This window comes from Trachurus trachurus (genome assembly GCF_905171665.1).
Source record: "Trachurus trachurus genome assembly, chromosome: 6".
NCBI lineage: Eukaryota > Metazoa > Chordata > Actinopteri > Carangiformes > Carangidae > Trachurus > Trachurus trachurus.
Window position 1 is genome coordinate 3,888,368 of NC_139897.1, and position 15,662 is coordinate 3,904,029.

The 15,662-nt window shown below is 40.3% G+C and overlaps 2 protein-coding genes across 5 annotated transcripts in view; both read right to left on the reverse strand.

Annotated features, from left to right (window-relative positions):
- kiaa0513 (KIAA0513) overlaps positions 1 to 2,444 on the reverse strand; it is a 32,713-nt gene extending 30,269 nt beyond the window's left edge. For 3 of the 4 annotated variants that reach the window (XM_083974343.1, XM_083974344.1, XM_083974341.1), the window contains exon 1: positions 2,399 to 2,444. The gene's annotated coding sequence lies outside the window, so the exon portion shown is untranslated. Of the gene's footprint in view, positions 1 to 2,325 lie in introns of all 4 variants that reach the window. The other variant, XM_083974342.1, reaches the window with a different exon arrangement.
- A 241-nt stretch (positions 2,445 to 2,685) lies between these two features.
- Positions 2,686 to 11,703, reverse strand: ces3 (carboxylesterase 3). The gene is made up of 14 exons (XM_083973357.1): positions 11,506 to 11,703; positions 11,267 to 11,334; positions 10,145 to 10,346; positions 9,907 to 10,045; positions 9,472 to 9,605; positions 9,155 to 9,308; positions 8,926 to 9,030; positions 7,638 to 7,739; positions 6,877 to 7,017; positions 6,635 to 6,715; positions 5,116 to 5,257; positions 4,868 to 5,017; positions 4,706 to 4,778; positions 2,686 to 3,411 (listed from the first exon to the last, which is right to left on the reverse strand). The coding sequence occupies exons 2-14, from the start codon at positions 11,331 to 11,333 to the stop codon at positions 3,228 to 3,230; spliced, it is 1,674 nt and encodes a 557-aa protein (XP_083829483.1). The 5' UTR covers position 11,334; positions 11,506 to 11,703; the 3' UTR covers positions 2,686 to 3,227.
- Positions 11,704 to 15,662: the final 3,959 nt, after the last annotated feature.

Consider the following 15,662-nt stretch of genomic DNA (forward strand, 5'->3'; position numbering starts at 1 on the left):
GTCCAAACAGTAGTGCCACCCTCTGAAATCAAAGCCTCACTGTGCATTGTCTTTTTTTTTATTGGAGGGACTTTCCAGTGTCACATGTTGCCAAACTGTGCAGATACTCTGCTAACAGTCACGATATTTACCAGAAAATCTGTTCTTATGCTGCTCAAAAACAGGAAACGCCAGCATCTGCGCATCCTCACCTCCTGTAGGCTACTGCCAATTTATCCACTAGTTATTGTTAAATCACGCTGTATCTTATTGGTGCATAGTCATGTATTCATCTGTTAGTAACACAGTATTTTAGGCATTGTCAGGGGCATCACAGATACTGGTTGGTACTGGAACAACACCAGAGCTCTGACACTGTGGACCCAAACACAACTGGACTTATCAGAGGGAGGTGTTAGTAATGGTAACAAAAATAACTCTTATCAGCTTCAGCCACAAACAGGAAATACTGCACTATGACATAGCTTTGTGTTACCGTAAGAAACAGCGAAGTCAAGGCTGATTTATTGTCATTTACAAACTGGTAATTTAGTTATATAGAACAAAATATCTTCGTACTACATGTAAAGCTCAGTCCGGGCGCAGGGCAGCACCATAGTGCCAGAGAGCAACACGTGAACTGCACAAGCTCACATCAGATGCTTCAATAGATGTGTGACAAGCAGAAGTGGCTGATGGCAGATAAGTCAGGTGGAGAATCTGAGCTGAGGCGAAGGCCGGTGTAACAGCTGAGGGGCACTGCACTTACAGATGTAATCTACACACACCACAGGCTACATTCCCCAGCACAACACTAAATCTGCTCTCAGATGAGGAGCCGGATTCCAGCCGAGAGAAAAACGATGGGATTTTTTACTCCATCATCACCTCAAGTGAACATGAAAGCAGTGAGGTGCGCTTCATCCAGTACATCTAACATGGAGGTGTTTTAATGCACTCCTCACTGAACGCCACAGACACTCAATAACATCACAGAGAGGTCATAAAGAGGTCAAGGAGGGCATCAGAGCAATCTGTTCCAAACCAATACCATTACCACCTCTGGACCAGGCATCATCCCTTGTGCCATTTTGTCATTGTGTTCTATTATTGGCTCAAGACAAAATGTCTCCCAGTGCAATTCCTTCTCATACCGAGAGAAATATTTCAAGCCAGAGCTCCATCTTTCATGACCTTACTGGACGAGGGTGCCAAGAGGAAGGATGGTACTAAAGATAAGCTCAGTGTTACTGATAGGCACAAACATGGAGAACCAGGCAACTAAACAAACACTGCCTGACTGAGTCAGGGTGATATGAGTGATGGATGCTATAAAAAAAAGGAGGGAAGTTTTCCTCCAAGAGAAAAGCAAACACAATATCTGAAGCCCAACTATGTTGAGAAATGGTTAAAGATCTGCATGTGCAGTGATTTGCTAATAATGCAGAATGATACTGTATAAATCAGCTTTGAAAATAGATCTGTCTCCCATTTCAGCTACTGGACATCACATCACCAAACTGCATTCAAAATCTGCATCAGCAAACCTAACAGATGTAAACGAAATGCAATGCAAATAACAGGCAGCTGCTTAATGATATTTTTTGTAAAATATCAAATAGAACCTTTTAATATATATATATAGCCTACTACTTTCCATAACGCAGTCTGATCACTGTGCAAACGCGAGTTTGTTGGAAGCTGGTTGAACTTACATATGGATGAATGAAAAAGTTATCACTTCCTATGAATGCATTGCTGTTGGTGGATGATACAAACGCCGAATATGAGATGCTTCTGTAACAATGAGCATAAGGCTTCGAGCTTCATTTTGTTCAGCATTTAGCTGTGTCAATAACTAGGCCACATTCAAATTACGAACTTAATGAATGAGGTTTGGTTCCCAGTGAAAGAGATAACCTACGAAAAGTTAAAAACGTGCAATAATAGATAGCTAAATAAATAACAGGCGCATGTAGTCGCACGATGCAGACCATAATAATGTGTCTGGGCCAGCTGGACGGTGCAGCGCTGGGCTCCTGACAGCTGAGGTAGGAAGCACCATGAACAAACGCTGACGTTTCCTGTAATGTTGACGGCGCTGATGTGAACGTGACTGTGGAGCCATGTTGAGGGAAACGGGGGATACCACAGGTCAGTCTGGGCTCCAGGCAACACTCACACCCACCGCAACGGCACAGCAGCTCCAATTCAACCACTACGGTTTGCAAATGAGAAAGAAAAAAAAAAACACGACGCAAAGAAGACGAAATAAATGAGGCGCAGTTCAGCAGAGCCTTCCTACTAACTGAGATGGTGAGTAAAAACGGCGTTTAGAAATCTCACCAGAACAAGTTCCGAATGACTGAAGCGGTGTTTTAGGAAGAGCAGAACATCAGTAACAAGTTGAGCTACGTACGTGGGGGCTGCCTAGTGCCTTCCTGCAGGAGACGTCGCTGCTGCCGCTGCTGCTGCTGCTGCTGGAGACTGATCTCAGGTCTGGACTCGGGACTGCGCAGGCGCAAACACAGGACAACACTACGAGGGGGAGAACCCAATGACGTCAACGAGCAGCTCAGCCAATGAGCGCGGCCGAGCAGCCGTGGTGCTGCGTCAAGTTGTTTTCTTCGCAATGAAGGCACTGGATCCCCCCCCCCCCCCCCCCCCCCCCCCCCAGCAGCATCGAGTCAAAGAAACCAGTCTGACGAAGGTCATGAGGGATTATTTTAATATTTGCGAATAAAAAGGATAATTGAAAGGAAATGGAAACTGAAAAAAGAAAATCAATGTAGAAGACCACTAATCCTAATCCTGGGTTAACTCATGTAGGCCTACTTCTGACTCAGACTAGGCTTTACTAATACTCACTTTGTATTATTTTACTCATGCACATATATTTCTTTGACAATTTCTTTCAATTTAATCATTTGTACACTCGTTTTATTTATATTCTTTTTTCCTTTCCTTTTTTTCTATATTTCTTTCACTTGTTCACCTCAGATAGCCTAATACACAAATTCCATGGTCATTTCCCTTGATTCTTGTTTGAATAGGCTATATCATTTAGAAACATTTCATTATTTTATGAGAACAAGCAATAGAATTACATTGTACTGGAAGTATGAATTTCCTTGGCTCAATCAAATGTATTTGGCTAAATATTTGGGAATAAATAGGAAATCAGTTTCACTGGAAACATCAAGTCAACTTGGGATGAACAGAATCAGTAGTGTGGGATCTTCCAGGGATCACTGCCCAGGTTTAGCTGCTGCAGCTAACTGTTGCAGCTTCTGAGGGAGGACGACAGTGGCAAAGTGGACTCTGTCCTTCTTCAGTTTCTGTTTCACTGTCTGCATCAGGCCCAGCTCCATGTACTCCTGCTTCTGTCCAGAGTACTGAGGCCAGCTGACCAGACCAGGACCATCAGGAGAGCTGAGGAGACATTCAGTCGTGCCAATTACAGACCTTATACTAGACTACATGTCTACCAGTCATTGAATATGGTAAGTCTTTTAAATAAATGTCAGTTTTAAACAAAAAAAACAAAACAAACAAACCCAACAGAGTACTGACATTACTTAAAGGGACAACGAGGAGTTTCTATTTGGTTATAAAAAAGTCTCACGTTAATGTGGATGAATCTACGCTACCCACACTTGTTAATGGCTCCATTTTCGATAAATATATCGTTCTGTCTCTATCGTTATTTTGTTATTTTAATTAATGGTGGAAATGCTGGGCGAGCCGACCAGCGTTTCCTTACTTATGGTTTTGTGGCGAGTCATGAGAATAATGCCGCCGTATTGCCATTTATGGTCGGGACTACGACGGTAACTGAACCTCTTTGAACCTCTGACTTTAATTCTTGATGAATGAAAACATGAGTCTGTCTTGTGCCGCTCAAAGAATTTCACAGTGCGCGCGGAGGCTCATAAATGTAGTGTGAAAACGCTTCGCTTTTCCAAAACTCCTCGTTGTCCCTTTAAGAAAGTAGTTAGCTTTGATAAAGCAGAAGTAAGCGATCCGGTCATTTTGGCTAACTTCGTTAGTAAGTAGTCCCCGCCCTCGTCATGGATCTATTGGTCCTCGTCCCTACGTCACCACATTCACGCGCATCCCTTGGCTGCACACACAGAGAGGACCGCCCCTTTATGCCGTTCTCTCCCCTCATTGGATGAAGCTTGTAGGATACAAGGAAGTATACAAGAAGTTTTCTCCCCGGCTTACAGCAGAGCAGAGTGATTGACAGACCCGTGTTTCAGACCAAACACTCTATGTAAGTGATTGCCGTCGGAAGATATAACTATTTAAGACTTATATTAACACAAATATTCCGCTTACTTCTGCTTTAACTAATGTTAGCATTTTAGCAGAGCAACATTTGCATTAAATTAATGTGTTTTTGACCACCCGAAGTGTATTAGTGAATGTTGTTGCTCCATCTAAATTTGAAATGTGCTAAATCTGCTGATTGCTCCACTAGGGTTAGGGTTTGGTGGTTGGCAGGTCATGCACAGTGTAATTATTAAATCTGTACTGTGTTACTGATGAGAGTGATGTGATGAGAAGATGCTTTAATCTCCATAGAGCTGAACCTAATCGTTCTCTGTGGTTTTGTCTCTGTAGATGACACCTCCATGTTCGTTCGTACTTTTTTTCTGTTGCCAATTTAAGAATATTCATTAGTGCCGCGTCAATGACTCAGTTTTTGTAAGTGTTTACTCACCCTGTACGGGCAAAATTGGCCCAGTATGCCATCATGGTCCTACAAAGTCTCTCATCATCCTTGGTGACATTGCCTGAAGATGAGACAAGAGGAGTTTAAATTGTACCTATTATTATACAATCAATTTATCATGTGTTAGGTCTAAGATCATATGACACCTACCTATGATCCTGATAAGTCCATTCCAGAAACATCCCCCAAACACAAAGCCGACATCATCTGCATGATCTGCCTTAACAAAGCTGGGTCTGGTGTGTTTGTGTATCTCAGCACGGTGCACAAACTCGTACATGTAAACTGGAACACCTGCGTCTAAAAACAAGAAAAGAGGTGTGTGTGCGCGCGCGTTGAGATGAAGGATAAAGGTCAAGACGGGTGAAATGATAATTAAAGAATGGAGCATCACTGACCTAGGTGGTATCCAGCCACGTTTACAACAGGCAGTGTCATCAGCAGGTCCCCTATCATCTCAGTGAATCCGTCTCTGATGTCCTCTGGTGTTTTACTGTCTTTCAGGTATTCATCTGCAATCAGGCTGTTGGCACCAGAGGCCTGGAGCAGGAGGAGACGTGGAACTATCAGGTAGAGCTGACCTCTTATCAGTCACTAAACTACAAACACTGGTGTCGAAGGCAAAATTAGAGATGATCATTCATACTTTTTTATCTTGTTTAGATTATTGTGAGTTTTGCTTTGCCTGGATAAAAAAGAACTTGACCATCTCCAGGTTGTTCAGATCTTTGTGGCAAGGCGTTAAACTTGCACAAGTAAAAGAATACACATCACACCTGTTTTAGCCTTACTTCACTGGTAAACAGTTCATTTTTTTACATCTCTGATTTGTTAGAACCTCACACTGAGGTGATCAGGTCAGAGGCTGCTTAGTGGGTCCACATACTCACTTTAAGACCAGAGGGGAGTTATCCTTTCAAGCAGTGGCATCCAGACATTGGAGTGCACTGCATCCCCCGTTATGCTGCCTAAAGTCTGTCCATTCTTTTAAAAAGCAACTGAAGACTGTTAGATTAAAGTTTTTATGGCTGTCTAATTTAATACATCTGTTCTTATGTGTCTCAGTTTTATTTCTCTGTATTGATATTCATTGTGAAGCATGTTGTGATCTTTCTCTATGAGAGATGCTACATAAATACATTTTACTTATTTACTTACCACACAAAGTGTTGGTAGAACATAGAAGAACATAGAAAACATAGAAACATTTTTACGTTCATTGTCCGAAGTAGCAAAGCTTCTCTGCTGCTCACAATGAATTAAAGTTTAACGGGTTCATTTGGGATTACTTGGGCAGACAAACATGGTTCAGTGCACATCTTACACAGGTACAAGGAAGTGGAAACCTGCAGCTAATATACACTGGCTAATATACACTGATTCAGTGATGCAGGAGACAGCTTGTGTTTAGTCTTTTAACTTCAGAAATCAATAATATCTTTATTTTCAAAAAGGGAGAGGAACCCTTTTGTAGAAAAGCCAAATAATATTCAGTTTTGAATGACTTTGAACATGTTTTGAAGGAACAGGAATGGCTGGTTTCTTGCATAAAAAGCAGAAGGTTTATACTGAAGACGAGTCAAGGTAAAACATTTGGCACTTTATGAGATAATGTTGCTTTGCAGTTTTTCACATTGGTACTCAGAGGTACAGTAGGTTGGTCATAAGCATGATCTCCTGTAGATCTCAACCTTTCCCTGACATTACCTTTTTAATTCTATTTTTGAATTATTTCTGGCCTGTTTTAGATTTTTTGTGTATCAATGATTTGTTGTGTGCATTTCTGTTTGTAAATCATCCCCCTGAGTTAATTTTGGGAATGAATTAAGTATATTGACTTGTCATTGAAAACTACCATTAAGATTTGCGTGTTCATCATTCAGCCATTATCATCATCCTCATCAACACTGAGCTCACCCCTTCAGGATTGAACATGTTGACGACTGCCAGCACCGACTCTCTGTCCATACCCCTCTCCCAGCCAGGTGGAGCAAAGCTCTGAGATCAACATGAAACAATGTGTCAGGGTTCATTCCACAAAGCCACCACAGAGTCATCTAAAGACTGAGCAACAAGCATAGATCACAGGTGATAGTGGCATTGTGACAGAGTCTGTTATGTCTGAGCATTTGAAATGAGAGAACTGAGATCTGTGTCACCTGAGGCAAAATCCATCCAAACTCATGGTTGGTAATTCCCAATATCACTGGAACCTTTAACACCTCTTTCCTCTTGAGAAGCTCCTCTGCTGTATCAGTGATAAACACACCGTCCACCACAGCTCCCAGGTAAATCCTCATCTGAACACAAGACACAACAGTAAGTCAAGATGATGAAGCAAAACTAAAACTACACTACACTGTTAGGAATCACTCTATACTGTATACACGTGTGTGGTTTACATATTTGTGGTTTTTCATTTCAGACAAATATACCATTATGCAAATATAATTGACAATAAAGTTTTATTTGATCTTAGGACATCTCTATATGATGTGATATAGTCACATGGAGGGGAGTCTCAGAGTAAGATTTCCAACTTCTTGTTCAATGAGATGAAGTTGATGTTGGTGTGCAGTGTTTCTGTGGTGTTCCTAATAAAAGTGAATAATTCTCACATGGTTGAGAGGCAGGTGTCCACATACTGCCATCTTGTGGCTAAAGTTAGTATTGATTTTCTTTACACAAGCTGAGTAATTCAGCACAACTGAAAAACAAACAAAGGCTTGGTCTATAGTTATTCCTCCATAATTCACACTGACACGTTGTAAAACTCAAAAGCTGAGATTCTGATTCGTTTTGGCCTCTTTATAGGGTTTCAGTCAGGAGCCAGGATATGTGAGATAGAATAAAACACAATAAAGACTATCAAATTAAACGATATCTCTAACCTCTGCTTGTATATCTTAAGACCATTTACCTTTTTGGTTGCTTCAACTAACTCTTCTTTACTTTTTCCTTTCATACACTGGACCAGTTCCTCTGTACTGCTCCGGTCACATCCAGTCAAGTTGGCAACAATCTAGGTATGAGAAGAAGAGTGAATGAAAATCTTAAATACAATGAAGCATACCCTAATTCAGCAGTTCTCTGTTAGTAGTTAAATTCCTTAGTTTCACTCTATTGGAGGTTGCCATGTGCATATAAAGTATAAATAATTTGGCCTTTGTATTAAGAAGCCACAACACCAAGGATTTGATGTTTTGTTGATCAGCAGCAGTAATGACTCTACTTTTCAATCTGTGCCATTAACACCTAACACCTGGAGCCAAACAGTCACTAAGTCAAGTATTCTTGTATACATATTTAGCAGATTTGCTTCTTGTTAAGAAGCTTCCTCACTCCCTCTACTGGAAAAATGTGAAATTACATTGTTATTGGAAGTCTCAGGTCTGTTGATGTTTTTCATAGTGATAAAGGTGAAACTGCTTTTCCACACTGAAAGTAGATTTCTGTCATTCCTTACCCTTCACACACTTTCCCCACATAGACAAATCAATATTTATCAGCTGCACAGCTCCGTCTGTCTGGCTCCGGAGACCAAACTATGAGTTTATGACTAGAGTTAAGCCCCTGATATGACATGATAAAAAAAACAAAAAAACAACAACATTTTGACCTTTTTTTTTTTTTACTAACTATAGTAGCCCTTGCAACCTGAACAGAGCTAACCTTTCTGTTGTTGTTTTCATCACACAACAAGCAGAGGCAGGTAGCACCTATAGAGTTCATATTAAACCCACAACCTCAAAACTTCATGAGGCAATCATATTAAACACTTTGTTGTTGTCTCAATCCACTGCCCATGAACAGCAAAACAAAAAATCAATGCAGTTTAATGTACTGCTGCTACAAACTCATAATTCAGGCAATTATCCTCTCAGCCAGTCATATAAGAGCAATGCAGTGCATAAAGCCTTGGATGGTTACAGTAAAGGATCACGCCCGGTAGGCTGCTACTTAGTAAGTACTGTAAGTAAGACTTTATTTACGTATATAGCACCCATCATAGAACGCGTACAGAGTGCTTCACATTATGTAAAAAAATTAAAATTAAAAAAAGACATTCACTCACACAAACAGTATAAAACACTTCTGTCAGGAGAAACTTGAGGCTGTGGTGGGCACAGGCCACCTAGTATTAGTATGGTGTTGCTGAATGTGCTTGCTCAAAACAATGAATGTAGTTTACATATTACATACTGTACCTTGGCATAACCCAGAGGATGGCTCGTGGTGTAGGTTCCAAGTGTTGCCACGCCACTTTGAAAAATTGCCCTGTGAAACAACCCTTTGGCTTGTGGAGACAGAGTCTGGTCATAAGGAAAGATACATACAAATATGTGACTCCCCTAGAAATATTCAACATGTGTATTATGTATGTATGTTTGAAATCACATTCCTGGTGGCACTGATCCAGTGATCAGTTTTCTTTACCAGCATGGAGGCACTGATTCCTCCTGCAGATTCTCCAGCGACTGTGACAGCTCCAGGATCACCTCCAAACGCTTCAATATTTTCTCTCACCCATCTCAGAGCTGCCAGCTGATCCAAGAAGCCCCAGTTCCCCCGAGCATGTTCATCCCCGGTGCTTTGGGACAGGAAAAGTCAAGACACTTTGGATGTTTTGGAGAATCTTTCTATTTAGAAAACAGTCACTGTGATACACTGGTTGGTCTCAGTGTACGTATGTCTTTAATTGAAACCTATGACAGAAATGTTGGGTTGATGTGATTATCAACACAATTTCTTACCTCAGGAATCCCAGAATGCCCAGACGATACTGAATAATAACCATGACTATGTTTTCATACGCAGCCAAAGGAGAACCGTCATACTGAGAGGCTGCGCCCATCGACAGACCTCCTCCATGGATCCACACCATCACCTGCCACAACACTGTGCATTACAATCTGATACAACTGATGTGATGTCTCACCAGAATTCTGTGCTATAACGAGCAAAGTGAAACAAATGTTCTTGTTTACAGAACTCTTCTTTTTGTAGCCACAAGGTGTGATTTCGTGGTGATTGTAACAAGAACCCGACATAATAACTGACGTTTGTTGTAAGATGTAAACAGTTGAACTATAAATGTAAAGCCACTGAAATATCAGTTGAATTGTATTGGCTAATAATAATAATACTTTTGTGCACCCCTGTATATACAGACTGTCTCCTTTACCCACCGGCAGTCTGTCTGTTTTTGTTGCGTCAGCTGGAGTGTATACGTTCAGATACAGACAATCCTCTGAGAGCTCTGGTAAAGTGTATTGCATCGACATGGTCCTCGAAACATTCACAACTATTTCTGGATCCTGGATGCACCTGAGATAAACATAGAGAGAAGAGGTGTGAATTCTGTGTCACACAGGGAGACAAAAAATGTTATGTCAATTTAGTAATTCAAGTTTGATCCAGTATTACATGGGGGGCTGTCGTGTGCCGTCTCTCTCCCCCTCCCAGGGCTCTACATCCTGGGGAGCAGCGAGGCGGAGGGGCCCCACTGGGGGCCGGGCGAAAGGGATTCCCAGGTATTGCTTCACCCTCCTCTCCGTGCCTTTCACGGTCACATATTCTCCTCTGATGCGGCCATTTTTCAGCTGAACCACAAGGTCAATGCTCCCTGCTGAAGATACAAGTGTGTATTTAGCGTGTTTGAGATTTCTGCAAGGTTACATACAGTCAATGTGTAGTATTGTGTGTATTGTATGTTACTTTACTGCTAGACATTCTCCAAGGTATGCTACACTTTATTTAGATCCTTTACTGTTTCAAATACCAAAGTTATCTTGCAGAGACTCAGAGAAACAAGCTTGAGTGAGGTCGTGTCTGCTGAAATGATCATGAAAATCATTTCATTGTTATATAATAAAGTCTCTGGTTTGTGTATTAATTTGTTGAGATGAATGAAAGACAACAGCTGTGTACTACTACTACTACTACTACTAATGATAATTATAATAATGCATATGTCTCCATTATTGTAAAATGTTGTGACACTACATTTCTCGTGAAGTGTTAAATGTACTTGCATGACCAGTTTTTGTGATATCATTACAAACTCTGAGGTAGTTTCAGTGTACATACTAAAATACATGCTGTTCTGTCTGTTTGTGAAGTATATTTTACTTTGACTATCAACATTTCCTGGAGGTGCAGGTGTAAAAACAAACAAGGCAAACTAACAATTATGTCAATCCAGGGATTAGCTGGTGGGTTTCGAATATCCCATAATCCAGTTATTGTTTCAAAAGAATCCCTTAAAGACTCAGGACAAACCCCACATACAGTTGTGAAGCTACAGGAAAGCTGTTATTGGTAGCTTGTGAACAAGGTTTGCTTTAGCCACTTGGCAATGTTTCAATGTGAATCAATAAAATATCATGGAAATCCTTCAAATGCAATTTCTTTTGTAGCTTTTGCCCTTTTTTTCTTTTGGCTCCAAAAATATTACAAAACTTTAGTCAAAATGCATCTGTCTGCTGCTCCAGCCGGCCAGTGCATCAGAGTGTCCTGCTGTAATAGGTAGATGCAGTGTTTTCTTACCTGGTGTTGCCTGAGCTATCTCTGTCAGTGCAGGAAGCAGATAAACAAAGAGCAACGCTGTTCTCATCCTGCCTCGGACTCAAAGAAAAGACAGAAAGAATTGCAGTGTACTTCCACAGAAATAGCCCTCTGCCTCTATCCCAGCCCTCTGGTACCTCCCCTCACTCTCTCACACACACACACTTACACACACACGTTTCTATCTTTGTGAGGACATGACACAGTGCTTATTCCCCTACCTTAACCTTAAGTATCACAGCTGGCCCCCGACCATGTAACCCAGTCTTTAGGCCTCGTACGGAGCCTCGTGGCGACAGGGGCAAGTCCAAATACCACAATGTCCACAAATTCAGACAAGTCCTCACAAAGATAATACAACAGTACAAGTACTCAGACAAACACGTGAAAACACACACATGCACTTCCAATCAACCTCATCCTCACACACGCACACACAGAGACTTTGTAAACAAGTATATTGTGTCACAACAGCAGAGCATAAATAGTACTCTCTTCATTGATTTAACCTCCAATTCAGCAGGACTCTGGACGCTGAGTCACAATTTACAAAAGCCTGCTCTTTGACCATCTATTACTTGTAGGGACTGGGAACCAGTTTGGCTGAAAGGCACTGAATAAGATTAGACTTTTAATTTTGTGAAAATGTGAAAGGTAAACTGACAATAGAGATACACATGGTTTGTATGGTGAAATATTTCTGAAACAAAAATCCTACTGGCAAAGATCATGCTGATTTTGAGTAATCTTGAAGCTAAAAGGTATAGTCCAAAAATATTTTTTGACCTAACCCCACCTACACCATCCTGCTGCCTGAAATAAAACAATGGTACACAAAAATTACTGGAATCCATAGATAATGATAGACCACAACTCTGACATTACTCGTCTTTGAGAGACAAAACAGGTGACAGGTAGTTTGGTTGTGGTCTACTCATGGAAATTGTTCAACAGTCAAACAATCCTCTCAAAAGCCACCATGGGTCTTTTACTAACAGAAATCTGAACCCCAACAAGACAACTTATGTACATGCTAATTCTGTTACACAATGCCGTGCTTTAAAACCCTGTCACTACCTCTTCATCATCAAACATTGGCCAGTGTTGGTTCTAACTCTGATGTTACCATTCACATTATAGCTACACAATAACTGTTTTAACTATAACTGTTTTTTTTTTCTTTATTATTGCTGTGGTTGCTTTGGAGATGTTGCTTCAAAACAAAATCACAAACCAAACACAAAATGATCTAATTTAATACAATAGACATGGGTAACAAATGTTACAGCCATGGGTTTTTTATGTATTTATTTTTACTTTTAAATCACCTACCAATATTACATTACATTAAAGTTTTTATTCTCTTACGAATCTAATTCAATTACCAATTCAAAACAGACAGATGGCAAAGCTACTGCAGAATCACAAAAATTGTTGTAGCAAAGGTGAATTAAGTGTAGCCTACTGCTTAAATCAATGTTGTTATATAAATGTCAGTTATTTTCAAAGGTAGAAACAGTGTAGTATAACTTCAACTGTGACTGTGTGGCAGGCCCCCCTCGGTGTCATCCAGAGAGCCCTATGTTGATGTTGCCTGTCGAGTCAAACACCCTCAACTCTGTGAGCACCCCTGGTCTGACCTCACCTGCTGATCAAAACTTATTTTCAAGAGAATTAACTGCTGTACTCGTACTCAACTCGTAAATCATCACAGGCTATTCATCTTCCTAATATTTTCAGTTGTAGAGTTCAGTTTTCAATAAGATTTCAGGGCACCAAACAATAGAATTACTTCTTCCATCTGGCAAAAAAAACTGTATTTCCTCACAATGTTACAGAAGACGCTTGAAAAAGCACTTGCTGCTCTGTAGTCTGTAATACTGTTTTGTATTGTTGTCCAGGTCGTATTTGTTCATATGTGTGTTATTACTGTATGTATAGCCTACTATTATTACTATTGCTCAGGGGTCATTACAATAAAAACAAATTCTACTCAACTAAGGTGAAGCTTCTTGTGAATGTATAGTGTTTCATGTAGTGGAGGAAATTAGAACTATAGGCCTGTTTCTAATAAAAGCCAGTCTTAAAATGAAGGTTTTGTTCCCTTCAACCAATCTCCTACTGACTTATCTAAGTAACCACACTGCAAGTTTTTTTTTTTTTTTTTTTTTTTTTTTTTTTTTTAAATCAAGGCTGAACTAATTTGTCAAGTGGTTAAATACAAGTATTAAGCCAGACCATGACAAGCTGTTTCCAAAACGCTGCCTCAGACTTATCAGATTCTTCCAGCTTGACACTCGCACTGAAAACCTAGTGTATCACTTGCTTTGGCTCAGTCTCCATTAATATTTTTAGCCGTGCATCAAAAGTGTATTTAAGTTCACTCGGGTAGCTCAAATTCATTATGTAGATGAGGCCAAGTAATATGGTGCAGGGATGTGCCATCGGGGCATCAGGAATCTGTGCACCTTCAATTATAGTCTTGGTTCCTTTGACAGGTGGAGAGGCTGGACTTTCTTCCTCCCCTGGAAAAAAACACTTCTCAAATTCATCCTCAGCTTTGTATCAGCTTTGTCCCCCTGACCAAACAGATAAAAGAGAAAAACATTTGTTATTTACTTTTTTCATTTTGACTTGTCACTGCAGGAAAAGTATAACAAGAACCATTAATAATATATCTGCTCCCTCCTGCTCTCTCTGCTGTGATCACTGCTTTAACACAGCCAAACCTATGATCTAGGAACAAGCATAAAGCAATTGGTTTATTATGGCTCATATACTGAATGTCCTGGGGAGGTATTCTATGATCATAACATAATCTGACAAAACTAAGCATAAATACACCTTAACAGCCTCAGCAGCAGTGTGATCACTCACACTGTCACTTTAAAATGGATCACAGACAAGTCTGAGGCAACAAAGTGTTGACTTCACCTCTCCACCACCTTCAGTGACCAGGCTTACATCATCATCTAACACAACACTATTTCCCTGTAAATGTGACTTTACACTGAATATGCTATAAGCACTGCAGAGTGTGTGACCAGAGGCTGAAACTTAGTGTCTAGGTTAGACTGCTAGTATTTCCTCCGCTGCACTGAACACTGTTGTCAAATTGTCTTGCTGAGTGCTTCAATGGGCTGCTCTGTACAATTCCATGATAACTGTTAGTCCATGGGACAAAACCACAATCCCAGGTGTAAAAATAAAAATATTTATCGCTGTTTATACCGTTTCATATCGATGTAGTACAAATGCATTACAAATGATCAATTAAGTATTTAATAAGGCCTCAATAAAGCTAGAGACAGTAAAGATAAAGATAAAGATGAGGCATATTAAAAAGTTTTTTTTCTTGAGCAACAGAACACTACAAGGTGATTTTGAATTACTGCCACGGGCAGACGACTCATTAGACTGGAAGTCTAGTCTTCACATCTGATCGGATTATTGTTATCAGACACACACAGACTGAGGAGGAAGTGATTACAATTAGTCTAAATTGGTCTGTAAAAAGTAGAAATTGATGTTCATGTTTACTTCAGTTAAGTGTCACAGAACCAAGAATTGTGGGTAAACAGGGCTTGTGAAGAGTTTCGCTGCACAAATCCAGTCACCTTTTCTCCAAGTAAAATGTTTGAATGTGTTCATATTAACAAATCACTTTCACATTAGAATTACATACATTAGAGCGGGTGAATGTAATAGATAGATTGTGGCTATGACAACCAGCGTGTGACAGTACACAGCATAGGAGTCATACGGTAGGTAGTCACCTAAGGTGCTAAGTTTAGGGGTGTACCTGAGAAAGGTTGTTTTTTGTTGTTGTTGTTTTCTCAGAGGAAGTGCACCCTCTCTTGGCGACAGCCGAATAGTGTTGATTTTCTTTCTGAGTATACCTGTAACATACTATGTATTTCTATTAATCATGGCTAATCTAACAACACTATCAAGTTAAGTGATGTGTTGCTGTTTTTTATTATCGTATTCTCATTAATGCATGCAAAAGAAAAACCTGACACTTCAAAGATCAGTATGTGTACAGTACATGACATGACATGTCGAGCAGTAGAGCAAAAAATATGTTGCACGTGTTAAAGAAAAATTAAGCTTTGTACAATTTAATCAGGAAGACTGCTCTGCTTGCATTCACAATTATACTAAGTCTTCCAAAAGCACCACAGCTAGCAAGTTACACTAAGAAGCCTTCACGGTACAATCAGAGCTGTCAGAAGCTGCAGGTGTTAAAGGTGTTGGTGTTGCCAACAATCTTCAAATGACTGATGTGATCAGAGAGCAGATCCATGACTGTCAATTTGGTCTTCCACCCCAGAGGTCAGGTTTGACGATGCTGTGTTTGCCTTTCCATAATCAGCAG

What these genes read in the sequence shown, in the direction of transcription:
- ces3 (XM_083973357.1), bottom strand. Translation starts at nt 11,333, where the DNA reads ATGAGAACAGCGTTGCTCTTTGTTTATCTGCTTCCTGCACTGACAGAG. An exon ending in GGCATTCTGGGATTCCTGAG is followed by an intron (nt 9,309 to 9,471) that starts GTAAGAAATTGT and finishes CCTGTCCCAAAG; the next exon opens with CACCGGGGATGAACATGCTC. An exon ending in TGGACTTATCAGGATCATAG is followed by an intron (nt 4,779 to 4,867) that starts GTAGGTGTCATA and finishes TCTCATCTTCAG; the next exon opens with GCAATGTCACCAAGGATGAT.